This window comes from Rhea pennata, chromosome 10 (genome assembly GCF_028389875.1).
Source record: "Rhea pennata isolate bPtePen1 chromosome 10, bPtePen1.pri, whole genome shotgun sequence".
Taxonomy (NCBI): Eukaryota; Metazoa; Chordata; class Aves; order Rheiformes; family Rheidae; genus Rhea; species Rhea pennata.
In genome coordinates, this window is record NC_084672.1 from 9,800,161 (window position 1) to 9,817,564 (window position 17,404).

A 17,404-nucleotide genomic window follows, 5' to 3' on the forward strand; every position below is an offset into this window, starting at 1 on the left:
CGCGCCGTTAGCCCTGCGAGCTCCGCAGGCAGCGCTGCCGCACGCGGGGCCGCCCGAGAGCCTCTCCGTCCCCCACAGCCCGTCCCCGCCTCAGGAGACACGGCGATGGCGCCGGCGGCGGTAACGTCATTTAACGGCTCCCGCGCGGGGGCGGCCAACGCCCCAACCGCCACGCGGCGCGGACACCCCTGCCTCGGGAGGGTGCGGCGGGCCCCGCGAGGCGCCGCGCCGCGGGTTCGAGTCCCGAGGGGGGCGGCTGGAGGGAGCGGGGCAGTTTTACGCCGGCATCGCGGCGCGGAGGGCGGCGGGCAGGGGAGGACGGGGCCGGGTGGGGGGTCCCGCTCGGGCGCCGCTCGCCGCCGGCGGCCGCGGGCCCCGGCCCAGCGCACATGTGCGGCCGCCCGGCACATGCTCACTGCGCGCGGCGCATGAGCAGAAGCGGCGCGGGGCCATCGGACATCTTGGGCCGCCCCGCACGGAGCGGGGAGCGCCGCCGGGCCCCGGGGCGGGAGCAGCCCGCCGCCCGCCGCGCCTCCCGGCTCGCCCGCCCGCCCCGGCGCTGGCTGCCCTCCTCCACCTCCCCCCGGGCTGCCCCGCGCATCCCTCCTCCCCCTCTTGCATTTGTCTTAATTCTTCTCAGAGACAAGATGGCAACGCCGGCGGCGGTAAACCCTCCCGGTGAGTAGCTGCAGGGAGTCCGTCTCGCCCCATGTGGCCCCGCCGCACGACACGTCCCTCCCCGCCCCCGCCCCGCGGCGGCCGGCGGGGCGGGCCGTGCCGCTGCGTCTCCCCTGCGCCGCGCCGCGCCGCGGGCCGCGGCCGCGCCGGGGCGGGCTCGGGGGCCCCGCGGGCCCGCGACGCCCCGCGCGGGTCCTGGGGGGCGGCCGAGGCGCGGGAGCCCGGCGGGCGCGGAGCCGCCTCCGCTCCGCCTGCCCCGAGCCGAGGGACTGCCCGGACCCCGGCGGGTGTCGCAGCTTCCAGGAGTCCCGCCGCCTTCCCTGCGCCGCTGTGCGGGGGCGGCGGAGAAATTAACAGTTTTGCATAAGCATAAGCCACCAAATGGAAGGGAAAACGAGAGGATGTGCGCTCCTGAGCAGAAGCCGGGCTGGAAGGGCATCGCTGCGGCAGCGAGCTCCATGTGCCCAGCCGGGTAGGGCTGACACACCTGTCTGTGCCCTGGAAAATGGTAGGGATAGAGGAATTTCCTGCCCGAACGTTGAGCAGGTTTTATTACCGGGAGATGTAACCGACTTCATGAAGCATTGCTTGGGCTCAGAACAGTGCCTCAGAACTGCCCCGAGCCCCTGTGAGTTCTGTGCCGTGTTCTTGTTTTTTTTTTTTTTTTGCCAAAAGGTGCAATAAATGCTTTTTGTTGATAACCTGTTTATTAAGAGAAGAAACTTATTAAAGTTTCCTCGTTGAGTTTTTCGTGGTGGCAGTCATTCCTTGACATGACATTCAGTGTGTGCCCTGATGCAAGATGCAACACCTACTTTTGTTAACACAGGTGCATAATGTAGTAAAGTGGGTTTGTATGAAATGCAGGAGTGTGTATTTTGGAGATGTACTTTGGTCAACTTAAAGTATCTAACCCTAAAATCCACTAGTTTCAGTACTACTGAGGAATATTTTTACCAAAAGTGGATTCCAGTTTTTAATTGCTTTAATATGTGCTCACATTTTGTCATTTTTCATACAGTCGGGTTCAATTCTGATGGTTACAGCCGTGCTTGAATAAATGAGGGCCAATGTTTAAAGGTTGTTCTTTAAATTAAATCCTGCTGTGCTTACTCTTGTGAGTTGTCATGCTGAAGTGTAATGATATACACAATTAATTTGGCTCAGTGAGCACCAATGAAGCGAGCAGGACCAGACCTTTGCCACTCAGATTAAGTTTTAATATCTGAATTCCACGTATTAAATGAAAGATGATATTTAATGAGAGGTTGTCTAATGAATACTATTTAGCTTCCAGGCTACTATGTCATATATGATAGCAGAGAATTTTACTGCATACACGCATAGCTGATCTGTTATACCAGCAAAGTAGAGTAAGAAGTGCCTTCTTTGGCTTAGGTCTGGTTTGCTTTTCTCCTGTCTACTCTTCCAGGCTATGCACTTGAGGAATAGCCATGACTGCTTAGAGATGTATGTTGAAACCACTGAATTATAGTAAAACCATTGCATTGACCATTTTCCACCTTTTATGTTGACCTGCCTGCAGCTGGAGTCACAGGGAAGTGTGGTTGCAGGAGATATGCTATGTGGGCACCACAGAGCAGCCTCAGAGCAGTGCTTCAGGGCTGTAACCTATGAGCCTAGAAATATTCATCTTGTGAAATTGAGGTGCATTATGAAATTATTGATGAAGCATAAAAAATATGAGGGAAGCAAGAGCCAAGCTTGCTGATTGTACACATCACTGTGCAGCAATTTGCTATGGTTAAAGCTGATTTGCAGTGCAGTCCTCAGACTGTCTTAAACACAGACTGCCAGACCACCGGAAGGATGAGGAAATATGTTGGTTTCCTGAAGTGAACCAATGCATACTTCTGTGAGGTTGAGGTTACAGAGCATCTTTTCACTCCTCTCCAGGCAGTTGGAACAGATTTGAGCGGAAAGACAAATTCACTAACTGTTAATGATCCTCCCACGTTCTCAGTATGTGAACGTTGCTGTCAGACAAACGTAGCTAAGTGCGGTCGAAGTCGAAGTGAGGAGTTTTTGAGCCATGAAGAGGCGAGAACAATAGACGTTTAATCTGTGTGGTAACACTGTGTTTGCTCTACCAAGGACAGCAGTAGATAAAGCTGTGTGAAATATCTTGATTTATGCTGTATTTTTAATATGATTGTCTGTTGCTTTTTTTGGGGGGGAGTTAACTGCGAAGCGGTACAGACAAACAATTGAAAGTTGTAGTAAGAGAATTTTAAGACTGCTTTTTTTTTCTGGGTCTGGATCCTCAGTTGGAGTAAAGTGAAAGTAACTCTATTAGTATTGGTGAAGCTGTGCTATCTTATACCACCTGACTTTCTGCTCCATGATGTTAGGAGAGCACAATAGAGAGATTAACTTGTTAAGCGTCTTTAATGATGATTAGAAATTACAATATGATTAAATTTTTATTAAGCAATTATCTGGGGTTCTAATAACATTTGATAATTTAGGCAGGACATTAACCTACAGCTACCACAATACAAATACATGTGATTTTAGTCATATTCTAGGTAGCAGAATGGGAAGTATTGGAGACAGAAAAGCTGGATATTCTGTAGTTATGGATGAGGAAGCCTCTAACTGAGGGATGTCCTGTTACAGACAGTGCACTACTGAACAGTGTCATCCTCTCTCTCAGGTTAGGTGGGATTTTATTCATTTTTTTCCACTGATGATTTTGTAGTATAGAATTTGAATTACGAAAATTCCTAGAAGAGCTGTTCGGAGCCCTTCCCCGCCAGGGCTCCAGTGGAGTTGTAGTGCCAAGGACCAGAGCAGGGACGTGGCAGGGGCACGATTGCCTGTATGGGCCTCTTGGGCTGTGTTTGATCTAAACCCATAGATCTTTGTAGTGAATGTGTTCATCCATAGCTCCAACAGAATATCGCACTGGCAAAACTGGGAAATCGGTAAGATTGTCATCTTTCTTCTTCTTCTCTCGCATTTAACCTTGGGAATGGGATCTGGTTAGAGGTACTTTGTTCATTTGTCGTAATCTGGATGACTAACTGAAGAGTGAAACACAGTACAGGTGTGTGGGAAGCTCATCTGCATTGGCACAAAGAATCAGAGTTAATTTATTTCCTCCTGAAATAAGATTGGCATATTAAATGGGATTTAAGAACAAAAAAAATGTGGAGGTGTAACAAGCATTTCATAAATTACTGCTTGCAGCAAAGTAACTTGGTGTCATGTCTGTTTTAAGTGCATATATTTTTGGAATGCAAACTTGTCCATAACTATTTGTTACTTTTGGGTCACACTTTGCTTAATTTGCAGTGAAATACATAGTATGATGGTTTTATATTAGCCAATTTAGGATGAAAACATAAATTTCTTAGAGAAATCAGAATTTTATCTTCCTGAAACGTTACTTGCTTGATTTATCAGATGGTCCTGGAGGGGCAGCTTTCTGTCATAAAAGGTGTTGTGAAATGAGCTTGTTATATCACTTGATTTCTTCCTGGTGAGGTATCCCTATGTGAAACAGCCACTCTGGCTAACCCACAGCTATATTGCCAAATGCAGCAAACTTGTAAGTCAGATCAGAAGAAATTGTGAGATTCAACAGTTAGAAGTTATCTAAAGTTACGTTAGAAGGCAGATTGCTTTGGATGTGGTTTGACCACCTTTTAAAATACTGTGGCTCATTGGGATTGTATCCTTGTATGTAATTAAAAAAAAAAGTATCTGATTTGTTTACATAATTTCTAAAGCTTGGTTGAGGGTTGGTTTTTCTGTTTGTTTGTTTTTATTTTGTTTTGTTTTTATTATTAAGCAGAGAGCCTAAGGTCTAAAAGTTTGGAGAATACCATACCTGGCCAGCAAGGGCATCCACTTGAGATGTGTTGAGACTGAGCAAGATGGTGGGCCTTGAGAGGAATGTACTACTGTAGCCAAAAGAGTTACTGTGTTATTTGAGCCACAGTAGCTGACTGTGGGTACTTTTAGCCTATGGGTAATGCAAGATAAAAATTAAGAAGTTGAATGTTGAAAACATTTTTTTTTTTTAAACTTTTAGTTTGTACTGATTTAACACCAAATCTTGTGTCTTATCAGTGGACACTTGGTAACTCAGCCGTGTGTCTGTGTTTTCTCTTAGGCAAGTGGATTGGGTTTGGGGAGATGAGTTTAGTTCTTATCTATTCATTTATTTTGGGAGTTAAATATGGAGATTTCTCCACTGTTGCAGTTGGACATTGTGAGAATGAAGTCATTTGTTAGGCAGTCTTACATTTGCTCTCAAGGTACTAGGATCCTGGATGTGTGGAAGAATTTTATTAATGCTGCCTGTTGTGTAGTCCTACAAAGGATTTTGCTTTCTGAGGTTGAAAATCTGGCAATTATTTTTAGCTTTCATACAACTTTAAAATTGGTGGTTAAAAAAGTCTACTTCAATGTTACAGATTTCAAAATGCTCTATTCAGCTCTGGAGTCAAAAAATTACTGTGTGTTATTGCTACAGTAGTAACTCCTTTGCTCTTGATTACAGTGTAGACTAACCAGTAAGCTCCAAAAACAATTTAACAGCATCATGGGGAGTAAACAGAGTGTTACAATGATGGCAATTATAATGGACTACAGTGATTCTGGGATGCAAAAACAGTGATCTTAAAAACTGATCATTCATTAAGTAGTGGGAAGCTTAAACTAAGATCTTCTTCTTCTCTGATGTTCCTATACTTCTTTCTACAAAATTCTTCCTTATTTCAGTCAAACTGTGGTGTGAGATTGTAGCACCTCTTGGATTGTTTTGTGATGGTGTTTTGACCTTCAGAAGTGTGTGCAGAACAATAACTTGCATTAAAGAAATATAGTTTTCTAATATTTCTGGTATATAGAGTATACCAAAGATTTTGTTTCAAAGTAGCTCTTCAATCACATATTATTTCTTTAGATTCTTCATATGCAGCATGTGTTTTGTTTCAAATATTGCTTTGAATGAAATAATGTTTCTCTATGCCTCTTAATAAAATTGTAAAACAAAACAAATATTGCTGATTCTTGTAATACCAGACGGCATCGCAGACTATTCTTTCCAGTAAGAAAAAGTAAGAAAAATTGCTCTGGAGATTAAGTAGACAAGGAAAAAATAGCCATTTCAAAACAATCAAGGCAAAATAACACTGTTGATGTGGTGATGATTGTTATTAAGAGGACACAAATGGGGCTGTCATTATGAAGATGAATTCAAAGATTATGCTTAAATGGCTTGTGAAGATCAGATATGTGTATAGTTTAGGGTAATTTTTTTTAGGTTTAACTTCATAGCTGCCAAGTAAGAGTAGAAAATGCATTAATTCAGTGCTAACTGAAGAAAGCATAATGTTACTAAAATTTGCAATAGAAATGGGAAAGAGGAGTCTTGTGGCACAAGGATTTAGACATGGAGATTTAGATCTTTATTATTGTTGTAGCTCCTCTGGAGATAAATTCTCTGGAGATATCTGCCTTAGAGATAAATTAGCCACCTCTGGACGAGTCATTCTGTCTACACAACACTATGGAGTGCAGAGATGGGCAGACACTAACTCAGGCTGGTTTCTTTTGTTGACTATAGAGTATACTTGATAAAGATTATTTGGGGAAGAAATTAGAAAAGGTCGAGGTGCTTCTGCAGCCTTCTGTAAGATAATCTGTGCAAAAAGAGGTTTATTAGATCATACAGGCAAAAAATTTGTAATTTCAGAAATCTAAGATGGATGTTTGCTGTGTAAACAATTGGTTCAATTTACTGGTTGCTAATAGTATGTACTTTGTTCAAACGTAAAACGTTTCCTCGTTAAATAGAACATTGGATACATAGAGTGACAGGAAAAGAACAATTCTATAAAGCTGCTTATATACGTTCCAGATGACTTCTGTTTATAATCTAAAAAGCAAAATGCATGTTGTGAGTAAATGTATAAAGTTAGTTGTTTATCATCTTTCTTTGTATTAAAAAAAAATCTGTACTAAATTAGATAACTGCTTATCCAGATTATTGTATGGAGTGTTTACTTCATGTTTATGAAATAAAAAGAATTACTATGTTTAGTCACTATATTCTTCGAAGATTTTAAACCTGGTAGCTGTTTCTTTAACTTTCTTGCTTTTCAATTTCAAATTGTTTTTCCTTGTGACAAGTTAGTAATCAAACTGAATTGATTGACTACACTAATAATTTAACATGGAGAAAATACCCACTTCTTGTCTACTATAGAAGGAGCTCTTTTGTCATGAAATGTTGCAGAGTTTCAGCCAAGCCTGGCCTGTAGAGTAGATAAGGTACATAGTTTGAAATTTTTGTACCAAACAGAATGCCAATTTTTAGCAAGTGCTGATTGAAACTAATTTGGTTAGTCAAGATTTCAAAAGAATTTATGTTTAAAAAGACAACATGAATAAACTGGCTTTTATCCATTTTGGTTCCATTGTTTACATGCATTGATGACTGTAGTCATGGCATGGGTAATGCATTAGAAGCAATTCTTAGGACAGACATAATTTCCTTTCTTGTGCCCAAACACACTAGTGGGCAAAGCAGGCTTCACATGGAGAAAGAGAAATCCTTTGTTTTGATATTGTCCATATTGATAACTATTTCTAGTTTTTCTATTTCTCTCCTTTTTATCTGCTTTTATTTCCATTTTGCCTATCTTCTGTTTGTATTTCTGTCCTTTGCTCTCAATTCGTGTTCCACTTGAACGCCTTTCCCTTTCTTACAACTCCTGCAACTACCATATTTCAACAGTGGTGCTGTGCTGAGCTATGTTTTGGCTTCTCAATTACTATTGTGTAAGTGTAAATGAATACTGGCGTTGTACTGCTGTTTTTCTCAAGTCTTTCAACAGCTTGTAAGTTCAATCTCTATTCTATAGGTAGCGTCTAAACGCTTAATGAATAATGGCACTTTTTCTTCTGTTGTAACTATTAACTGTACTGCCCTCCATGAAAACCAGCAGGCCTTGACGGGTAATCGCTTTCAAATTAGGAACATATATTTTTCTACATCAGCCCTGTATGTATGTTGCTATTTTGTTCGAGAACAGCTCTTAATGTTAATTTTAAATGTTTAGGTTTGGGCTGCTGCCATTTTTCTCAACTGAATGTCAACTGCATGTGACAAATAGAATTATACAAAATAATTATAATTTTTTCTCTAATCAAGCAAAAGGGGTGTTGAATTGTGATTTTGTCAGCATACAGATGGAAAGGCTTTTCAGGTAAGTTGTTCATACAGAATGCCTGAAAAGGATAGTAATTAACAACTTGCTCTTCATTGGTATGTTAATTACACTGCCATTTGTCCTGGTGCCTGTCCTCGTTTAAATGCTCAGTTACACTGAACTGGAGCGTACACTTCCTGGCAAACACAGAATGTATCAGAACAGTTTGACTCTCAGATATATGCAAATATTTTATGGGAAGAGACATGCCAGTAAATCACTGAGCTGCAAAGAACAAAAACACTGGATATTTGTATTCCTCAGAGGTAAAGGCAAAAATCTGTTTTTACTGAATATACAGGCATGACTTTGAAAAATGATCTCCAGGACTTTCTCAGTAATCATCAAGAAACATACTGTTATACAAGGAGATAATTTTAAGGACTTGCTACTTCTTGCTCTGTCCATTAGTAAAGGCAACTGGACATCTGGTTGCTGTAAAATGCCCTTGCAATTCATGTACTTGCAAAACTCCATTCTCTGTGATACCTGGATGGAAAATCAGACTGAATTGGAGATGCTCTTAAAAATTGGATAAGACAGACTGCTTTGAATGCAAGGAGAAGTAAAGTAACTTCTTATGATTAGATCATATGTTAGTAGTTTCAGAGCATATTTAATTTACAGTTTGAGACTGCAGATTATCTTTTATTATTTGTATGATGTTTTGCACAGTGTTGCCCCAATCTCCAGATACTACTGCAATAAGTAATAATAAACTGCATCTAGCGTTGTTCTGTAAGTTATTCAGTAATGTCCTGAAAAGTGGCAGGGTGGTGAAGTTATGTTACTAACCTGCAGGTCAGTATGAGGCTAATATTTTAATTTTTTTTAAGCCTCTGTCATATGGAAAGTGGTTAATCTCAACACACAATGACCCTCAACACATGGCAGAACTCAACAACCTCTGAAATTAGATGCCAATTGTAATGCTAGCTGTAGGAAGAGGGTTATAGTCATAAAATTAGCTATAAAATGGCACTAGCTTCTGTATGTCAGTGCCCTCGAGTCACATTTGATCTGTTTATTGACAAAAAAAAAAAAAACTTTTAGTGCTGTCAGTACTGCAGAGCCAATGCAGCTGTGGAAATAAGAGCTCTGGGTCTAGCTTTAGAGACTTAAAGTGCTGTCACCTGGTCAGCTTGGTTTTGAAATGCTAAATTCTTATATCCCAGCCACTGAGAGGCAGCTCGTTTAAGGGCAGCCGCCGAAGCCTGTGGAGGCTGGCCCTGTGACAGAGGCCAGAGTGAGAGAGGTCAATCTGATGACCACTCCTGTGAGTCATGTTCCTGTCATAGTACATGTGGATACCAATGGCTTCTCCTAACTTTTTAGAGAGTATCTTTGAGGGATTGCCTGGCTTTTTGTGAATAGCTGTGCCACTCTGAAAAAGCTCTGTGCTTTCTGTACTGAGTAGTGGTTTGATCAGGAGGAAGCAAAGTTCTGTAATAAAAACCTCTCTCTCTCTCTCTTTTATTTTTTTTAATAATGGGATTTTCAACTGCTTTAGGAATTCAATAGCAAGTTATTGGATGTGTGTAAAGGTTTTAGTGTTCCTAGAATATATACTTGTTCACCAATTTGTCTTTTTGATGTTTTCATGTAAAAAAAAAAAAGATGAAGTTTAATTTGTTGGGCAATCAGGTTTGTGGGAACAGCAGCTGTGTCTTAGATGCATTGTATTGTGAAGGCTTGAAGTATGCATTTTCAGTTTTGAAATTAAAGTAAATGAACCATCACTGAAAGCAATATAGGAGCGCTTTCAAACTCTCATACGAAGACTGGAAAATAAGAACACTTTTTAAATGTGCCCACACATTCAGAGGTGGATTAGAGTCCTTACAGTTATTCTTCAGCTCCTTTATTATAGAAATCAATTGGACTAAGTTTCCCTGAAAATAGTTTTGGTGGCAGTTCAGACCTTCAGTGACTACAAAACATAGTTTAGATTGAAGAGATGTCTGTCCGCACTGCTGGGCTTGAGGTTTTGATGGTTGTCTTCCTGCAGAAAGGCCTGCAGTGGTGAGGACAGCGTGCCTGCCTCTCCCTTCGATGTTACCGTCCACGGTGCTGAAAGGGCCAGAGGGATGCATCTCAGCAGCTCAATGGCCCTGGTGTAGTTTAAAGGCTAATAGAGGGGATTTGAGCTACGTCTTTGGTAACCATTAGCAGTTCAGGCCTGAGGACATGTTCTGTTCTCCTTGCTGTCCTGTAGTGGTGATGATCTCCAGAAAAGAGAACAATGGACTTCTAGAATTAGGAATGGCTTAACTTAGTAATCTTTCCAAAGGCCACATGTTAAAGGACGCAGAATCCAGATGTGGTAGTGTCTGTACAAGTACTGCAAAATGTGTAATATCTCGGCAGATCCTCTGCCAGAACTTACCTGATCAGTGACTTAAGTTGATCTATGTGAAACTGTTTCTCTTGTTATGTAGAAGCTGAGGTTGAACTGGAGTCTCACTAAGAACAGAACTACTAGATGAGACTTGTGCTATGTGTTCTCCAAAGCTAGCCAGCTGCAGATGTTTTAGAAGAAAGTATAAAATTTCTTTCATGGATACTTACAGCAAGCCACCAGTAGAAAGTTTCTTCCTTATTTGTCACTGATGTGCATCCTGCAGCACATAGGTTTATTCGAGTCTTTTTGAGTCCTATGTAGGCTAGTGAAGTTTGAGACTTGGTTCTTGAATGATGCCAGTTGTTGGTTTTATTTCTGCTAAATGAAACAATGTTTCTGCATTGCTGTTGTCTGTGATATCTTCCTGCTGTAATAAATGAGCCTGTGCTCTCTGAGATATAGCTGTCTTCTTACCAAATATATTTCAATACCCGTTTACTCCCCAAACAAGCTAACACTGAAAGTTTCCAGTGTGTTTGCTGGCTCATGACTTTCTTTCTTTTCTTTTTTTTTTTTTCTTAAGGATGTCCTCCTTCAACTCCAAAGTTAAACTTTTTGATTCTTTTCTTTAAATGAGACTAAAATTTACAAAGATTTCTAACATTTTAATGGATGTTGCCACTCTAAATTGCTTTTGCTCTATTGCTGTGGCCTGAAGACAGATGTTTAAGCCACGTGTGTGCCGGCATCCCTGCTAACTTTCTCCATATTCTTTTGTTACTTGTGTTACTCCTTCTAGTTTCCCTATATGTTTTTAAAAAGGAGATTGTGTAAATGTATAAACTGAGCCTGAGGTTAGGCAGCTGTGGAGTATCACTGTAAAACAGAATCTTAATGGTGTGGTACAATAACCAAATCGAAAAATGTATGGTTTTGCTGGTTGGCATTTTGGTTGTGTAGAATCGGTTGGAGATGTATGTGTGGGTGGAAAGAACAACATTACCATGAAATTCTCACTGAATTATGTTTTGCTTGAGGAAGACTGTTCATTACTCTCATAGCTGGCACATACTTTTTTTTCATTCCTTAGCTAACGAAGTTGTACCTTACTACTTCAATGGAAAGGCTGATTTGTCATTAAGGAGTTCATTCTGCCTCCTCTGCTGATGATATGCAAGAACCTTCTCTGCCCTTGGCAGAAGTGAGTAACAGATGGGCAGAATGCCAGCCCCCATTTTGCCCTAGGAAGTGCATATGTGTTTTAGAAGATGCGGAGTCAGGACTTTAGCTCTTAGGATGGAACGTGTGGAGGTTAATACTACTGCCTCTGAGTTCAGCTCCAGAGCTCATTTGTGTCTCCACCTATACCCCTGTGTTGGGATTGGTTTTTCAAGATGGGCTTTAGGACAAAATGTTCTTTCATCATTGCTCAATTTAAAATGACTGTGGTAATTTATGAATAAGAATATCCGAGACCAATAAATTCTTTCTCTGCAGGAGAATTTTTAGCTGTTACAAGCTGCCTGCATTTTTCAGTTTTATTGCTGGCTGGCCGTCTCATGTCTGAGGACTGACCAGGGGAGGAAGAGAGTCTTGTGATACAAACACAAGGCAGGATTCAAATTTACCATACAGATTTTCTGCTTAGCCTCTGACATGTCCTATAATAACCCATGCTCCAGTTTCTAGTCATCTAATTTTTGTTCCATTTCTCACACCCTCTATTTGCCTGTCCTAAGACCCTGTGTTCTGGGATGGTCTTTCCATATGCATCTGTGGAATTGGTTCAATTACAAGAAGGTTATAAAATGACCTATTTGTGGTCAACACACACAGTTGTGACCTATTTGATGGTGGGGAGCCTGTCCTGGGGCAAAGAATATCTATATATCTATATATATATATTTTTTTTTCATTGTGATGCTGTTACTGATAACATTGTAAGAATAGACTTTATTCCAAGCAAGTTTATGTTGAATTAGCAGAGAATTTTTCTGCCCTTGGGGAGAAGCAGAGATATAAAAGCAGAATATACGGCTTATTTCTCCTTGGAAACAGCAGATATTATTTATTCCAGGCACATTAATAACCATTAATTTGTCTTTGCTTTAAACTGCAGGTATAATCTTGGGATAAAGGGGTGTTTTTTTCTTTTTCTTTTGTTTGTTTTAAGTATCTTAGTAAAATGTAGATGTAAGCATAGATGGATAGCTATTTAAATGCTGAACTACCAATGTTCTGTGTGACAAGATCTTGATACAGGCTTTACTGCTCACTCTTTACTCTCCTGATATAGCTTTTGTCACTTAATCTGCCTTTGAAAATGTGTTAGTTTTGTCTCAACTAGGTACAGTTTGAATTAAAATTGAGAGCAAAATATTCATTGCTTCATATACAAAAGAAATGATCAAACCATAGGAAAAATACAGTTCACAGAGTAAAAATGATGAGACATTTTTCAAATGTTTGTTGTATATTTGAGAGCTGAATTTAAGAAGGAGAAAAATGTGTTTTGTGGGAGGTATTTGGGTAATATGTTAATTCAAACTGCTCTTTAAATCAAGTCAATGAGCCATTACTGAAAGTAAATATTTTTTCAGAAATATCTCCTATCAAATCGTAATTCATTCTAATGTTGAAATGTCATGGTAAAGTATTTGTGGTGATTTCTTGGTAAGTGCATTTGGCTGGTACTAGTTGTTTGCTCTGTCATGTAGAGTTCCTGTAGTAGCTAATACCTGAGTGCCAGGTGTAGCATTAAAAGTAATTTTATATGTCCTTTGTACTTGTCTGTGCTGCTCTTTAGTCAGTGCATATTGATGTTAAAAATTTAATTTGGTAAATATTTGTAGACAAATACTCAGCTTGTTTTTAGCAAACATCCAGTTTGTTTGTATTAAGTCTTTTTTCACTATCGTTCTTTACTTCCATATTTGAGGTATCCAGTGAATTGTCTGTATACTTCTGGGAACAAGTGGCTGTAATGGATGTCAAATCATGTTTAATGTGAATATGGGGACATGGAAAGTAATACTCTATTATTACATATTTTCAGTTGTTTAGTTGTTCACAGAACCTCTAGTGAATTCTTATATTTTGTAGTTCAAAAAGAACAGTAACAGCATAGCCTTAACAGCTGACCATTTCCTCTCGAAAGCCTAGCAAAGCTTACCTGGAAATACAATTGTCTTTTATTTTAAAATTGAAAATTTTGACTAAGACAAAGTATAAGATTCAATATCATAAAAAGTATTCAGGAAATAGATCTTTGTGAAGAATTTAAGCAAAAACAAGTATTCCAAAATTTATGACAGATTTTTGGGTGTGTAGTAAACCTACAATAACATTAAAGAATCTTCTGCAGCAAAGTAGAACAATATTTCGTATTTATAGTGTGCCTATAAAGATTTTCCTTGCCTGGGAAATTCTATTTGGGATATTCTATTTGGAGCATGTTTAGAAAGTAACGTTAGGAAATGCAGCTACCTTGTGAATTTTCATTGGCCTATAGGCTTTTATTTTGTATTTTTTTGCAGATGTGAAAGATACAGTGTTTGCAACTACCTGAAGGAAAGAATGTTCTTAACAGCATAATTAATGATCCTGGGACAGTGAAGGGTAGGAAAAGCATTAAGTCACAGAATCGCAGGATGGGGAAGGTTGGAAGGGACCTCTGGAGATAATCTAGTCCAACCTCTGTGCTCAAGCAGCGTCACCTAGAGCATGTTAGACCTGAAGTCCTTTATTTAGATTTTTTTTTTCTTACAGAAAATTTCAATTTATGAGGAGCTCATCTTCAGAGGAAGTGATAGCTGCTAATACGGATTGGTGTGTTAGATCAGATAAAATTTTGGGAGAGGTTCTTAAGGCTACCTCTGCAGAGGTGAGATTGAACACACCTAGGTCTCTGATAGGTGCCAGTTGAAGGTTGAGGGGAAGACTGATGTACTATATTCAGGTGTCCTATTAAAGTCCAATTAGGTTTGAAACTGGAATTTTCTTTTTCCCAGCCCTTTCCGTGATCTGAGGGCTAGGCTGTAGTGCTTCATGAACTGTGTCTGAAGTTCAGGAAAATATGGTTTAAAGTAATAGCTCAGTTGGCCAGTCTTTTCATTTGTAGATCTCTATTAAGTCTTATGGGATTTTTGGTTCTTGTTGCTGCTATGGAAAAGTGAGGTTGGTTGTATTCTGCCATCTGTAGGGAAAAGAATAGATGCTAATCAGAAAATCCCCTTTTATTTACTGGACGCTCAGTAGGGAGTAAAGGAACTTGATATGCAAAACCTGGGATGGATTTTCAAAATTGGAGTTAAATGTGTCAGTCCCTCTTCCCCCCAGTTTTTAGACAGAGAACATAGAAATCTTGAAGAAAGAGAGAAACGAGGAACCACAGTTTATTTTGAGAGTATGTGGCGGTAACTGCATAGTGATTTCTTTTCAGGTTATTTCCTGTAAATATTCTTATTCTTGGTGACAAACTTGGGGGTGGAAACACCTGAAAAGCCAGTTAATTATCATAACATCAAATAAACAACACTTGCTTGTTGATCAAGCAGAACTGAAGTCATCAGTGCTATCAATAAAATATTGTTTAATGAAAATAGAACTCTGATTACCCAGCAGTGCCCAAGGACACTGTAAATATACTGATAATTAAGTATTTCATAATACAGGTTGTTGTTCTGAATGAAATTTTAAATTAACATACCCTTCTGAGGCATGCTTTAAAAACGCTTTGTAATAAATAACAAAGGCTGAGTGTCTCTGTATGGGCAGGGATGTCACAAAGGCCTTGGAAAGCCAGCCGGCGGGGCAGATCGAGCTCACAGGTCTCCTGCGGGACAGTAGTGGTCTATTTAGGTAGTTTGACAGTCAGCACTTCTTCAAAAGTGATTGTTCAGATCTTTCCTGGTCTTCCTTAGAAGCCCCCCCCCTTAACTTGGATCAATGAAATGACCATCGAAGGTGATTTCTCTGGGTATTCAACCAATGCTCTGTTGTGGTAGACCATTCAGTCACCAGGTACCACTTCTGTCTAGGTCTGGCTCTTTACAGTTTGAAATTTTTAAACTTAGTGTAAATAATATAAACACTTGGACCACACTTCCTGTGCTTGTCCACCCCAGTGAAAATGGATTATAAAACTATTTATGTGAAGCAATTATGAGAGGGGGCTGGGAATGGATTCATTTACAGAAAAAAATCATTGCTTATTATTTAAGAAATAACATGTCAAAGTTGTTCTAACTTGAGCCAGAAGTTACAGTCACAAATACTGCCTTGTGTGCACACGAAATCTGATAGCTAACTTTAATGTAATCAGCTTAATAGAAAATACGGTCAAGAGTCAAGTAATGTTAACTCTCAGGTCATGTAAGATGACTTTCATGTGAATTTGGTGCATTTCTAGATGTGGAATAAAAATAAAACAATCAAGAAAAGGTTTTGGATGCCTAGGAAAGCTAGGCTATCCCTGTTTGGCTGCATTTGTTTTAGGATCAATCATAGCTAGATTTATTAGCCATTACCTTGAGTTCATTGTTTATTTACAGCTATTCAGTGTGTTTTATGAAGTTAGTAATAGTTGAGAGCACTTAGTATCTCTGTGGTTGGAGTGCACTGTCATCTTGTGACATATACTCTGGAGAACTACAGTATTGATCTTGGTAGGGGATTTCTTGCCTGTACCATTGTAAATGTTTTCAAAACAATTGCTGCAAACTGAGTTGAACTTGTGCATGAGCAGAATAGGTGAGGTAGATGATCAAGCATTGATATTTGGTAGAAATCTAAACCAATTCTATTGTTAGGGAAAAAAATGGATAGGTAGACAACAAGGCTAATAAATAGTAGAAGTGAGGTACTGATTTTAAATAAATCACTTGAAGATGAGGGAATGAAAGTGAGATTTAAAATAATGACATAGTAATTGTTCAATAGTGTATCTGCAACTTCTGTTCTTATTTGTTAAAAAGAAGTTGTGTAGGAGTTTATAAAAGTACATGAGCTTGTAAAAGCTTGTAAACACCTTTGGAGAATTATCTCTAAGATAACATGACAGAATATGGAAATGAAATGAGGGGTTTGGGGGAGGTCAAACAGTGATGACAACAGTATAAAACTATTAATTAGTCATCTAGAACAAGGACATACTCTGACAAATGTTTAATTTGATTATTAGAGAAATAAAACAATTTTGGTAGTTGATTAATTTCTTACCTTTGTGGAAGGAGCAAACTTGCAAAGTTTTTGTGTTGTGCTCATTGGGTATGAACTTAGGAGTGACTGTCCTGGGCCAGACCAAAGGTTCATCTAGCCCAGCATGCCTTATCCAGCATTGGATGAAAGCAGGTTCTTGAGGGAGTATAAAATCAGGGCAAGCATGTATGGTGCTTCCCCTGGGTACCTTCCCAGCCTTCAACCATGTGTGACTCAGGCTTCTTGAGCCAGGTGTGGCATTTGTGTATTTAGTAGCATTCAGTGGATTTCTTTGATACAATTTTGTGCAGTCTACGAAAACCTGTCTGAACTGGCATCTACAGCTACCTGTTGCAAAGAGTTTGGGGCATCAGGGGAGAGTCATGAGTGGTGAGAAGGGCTTGGCAAAAGTAGTAAGGATGTAGGGGGATCAAAAAGGTTAAAGGGGACAAGCTGTGGGACAGTTTGAAGGTAGGTGACTTTGCTATTGAGCAGCGGACAAGCTTCGGATGATTCTGAAGAGGGGACAAGCATTGGGAGAAGGAGTCTAGATTTAGCTATTCTATATTATCATATAGTCATACGGAAAGCCAGCAAGGGACATCACATTTATCAAGACAGGAAATAAGAAATAGTTGGATGAGAGCAAATGTCCAGTCTTAGTAAGTTTTAGCAATGTGGGAAGTAGATGCGACAGATTTTGGCCATAATTTGAAACCCAGTAAAGCTCTGTGCAGTGGGTGGTTTGCCTTTCTTTTCTGTTTAATTTTTTTTTTTCATTCTACTTGCTCTGGAACAAATTCAGAGTTACCCAGTTGGCTGTTTTCTACTGAGCAACAAATGTCAGAGTCTTACCAAGCCTTTTTAACTAATAACTACTGATAAACTTCTGGGGCAGCAGCACATGCAGGTATTTCATCTAGGTCAGTATTATCATCTT

At 40.0% G+C, this 17,404-nt stretch overlaps 1 protein-coding gene across 3 annotated transcripts in view; it reads left to right on the plus strand.

The window, feature by feature from the left end:
- The first annotated feature begins 599 nt into the window (after positions 1 to 599).
- The window catches only part of ARNT2 (aryl hydrocarbon receptor nuclear translocator 2), a 109,345-nt gene continuing 92,540 nt past the window's right edge, over positions 600 to 17,404 (plus strand). For all 3 annotated transcript variants that reach the window (XM_062583807.1, XM_062583808.1, XM_062583809.1), the window contains exon 1: positions 600 to 678. In XM_062583807.1, coding sequence (XP_062439791.1) covers positions 648 to 678 — 31 coding nt within the window. In that variant the 5' untranslated portion in view covers positions 600 to 647. The remainder of the gene's footprint in view (positions 679 to 17,404) is intronic.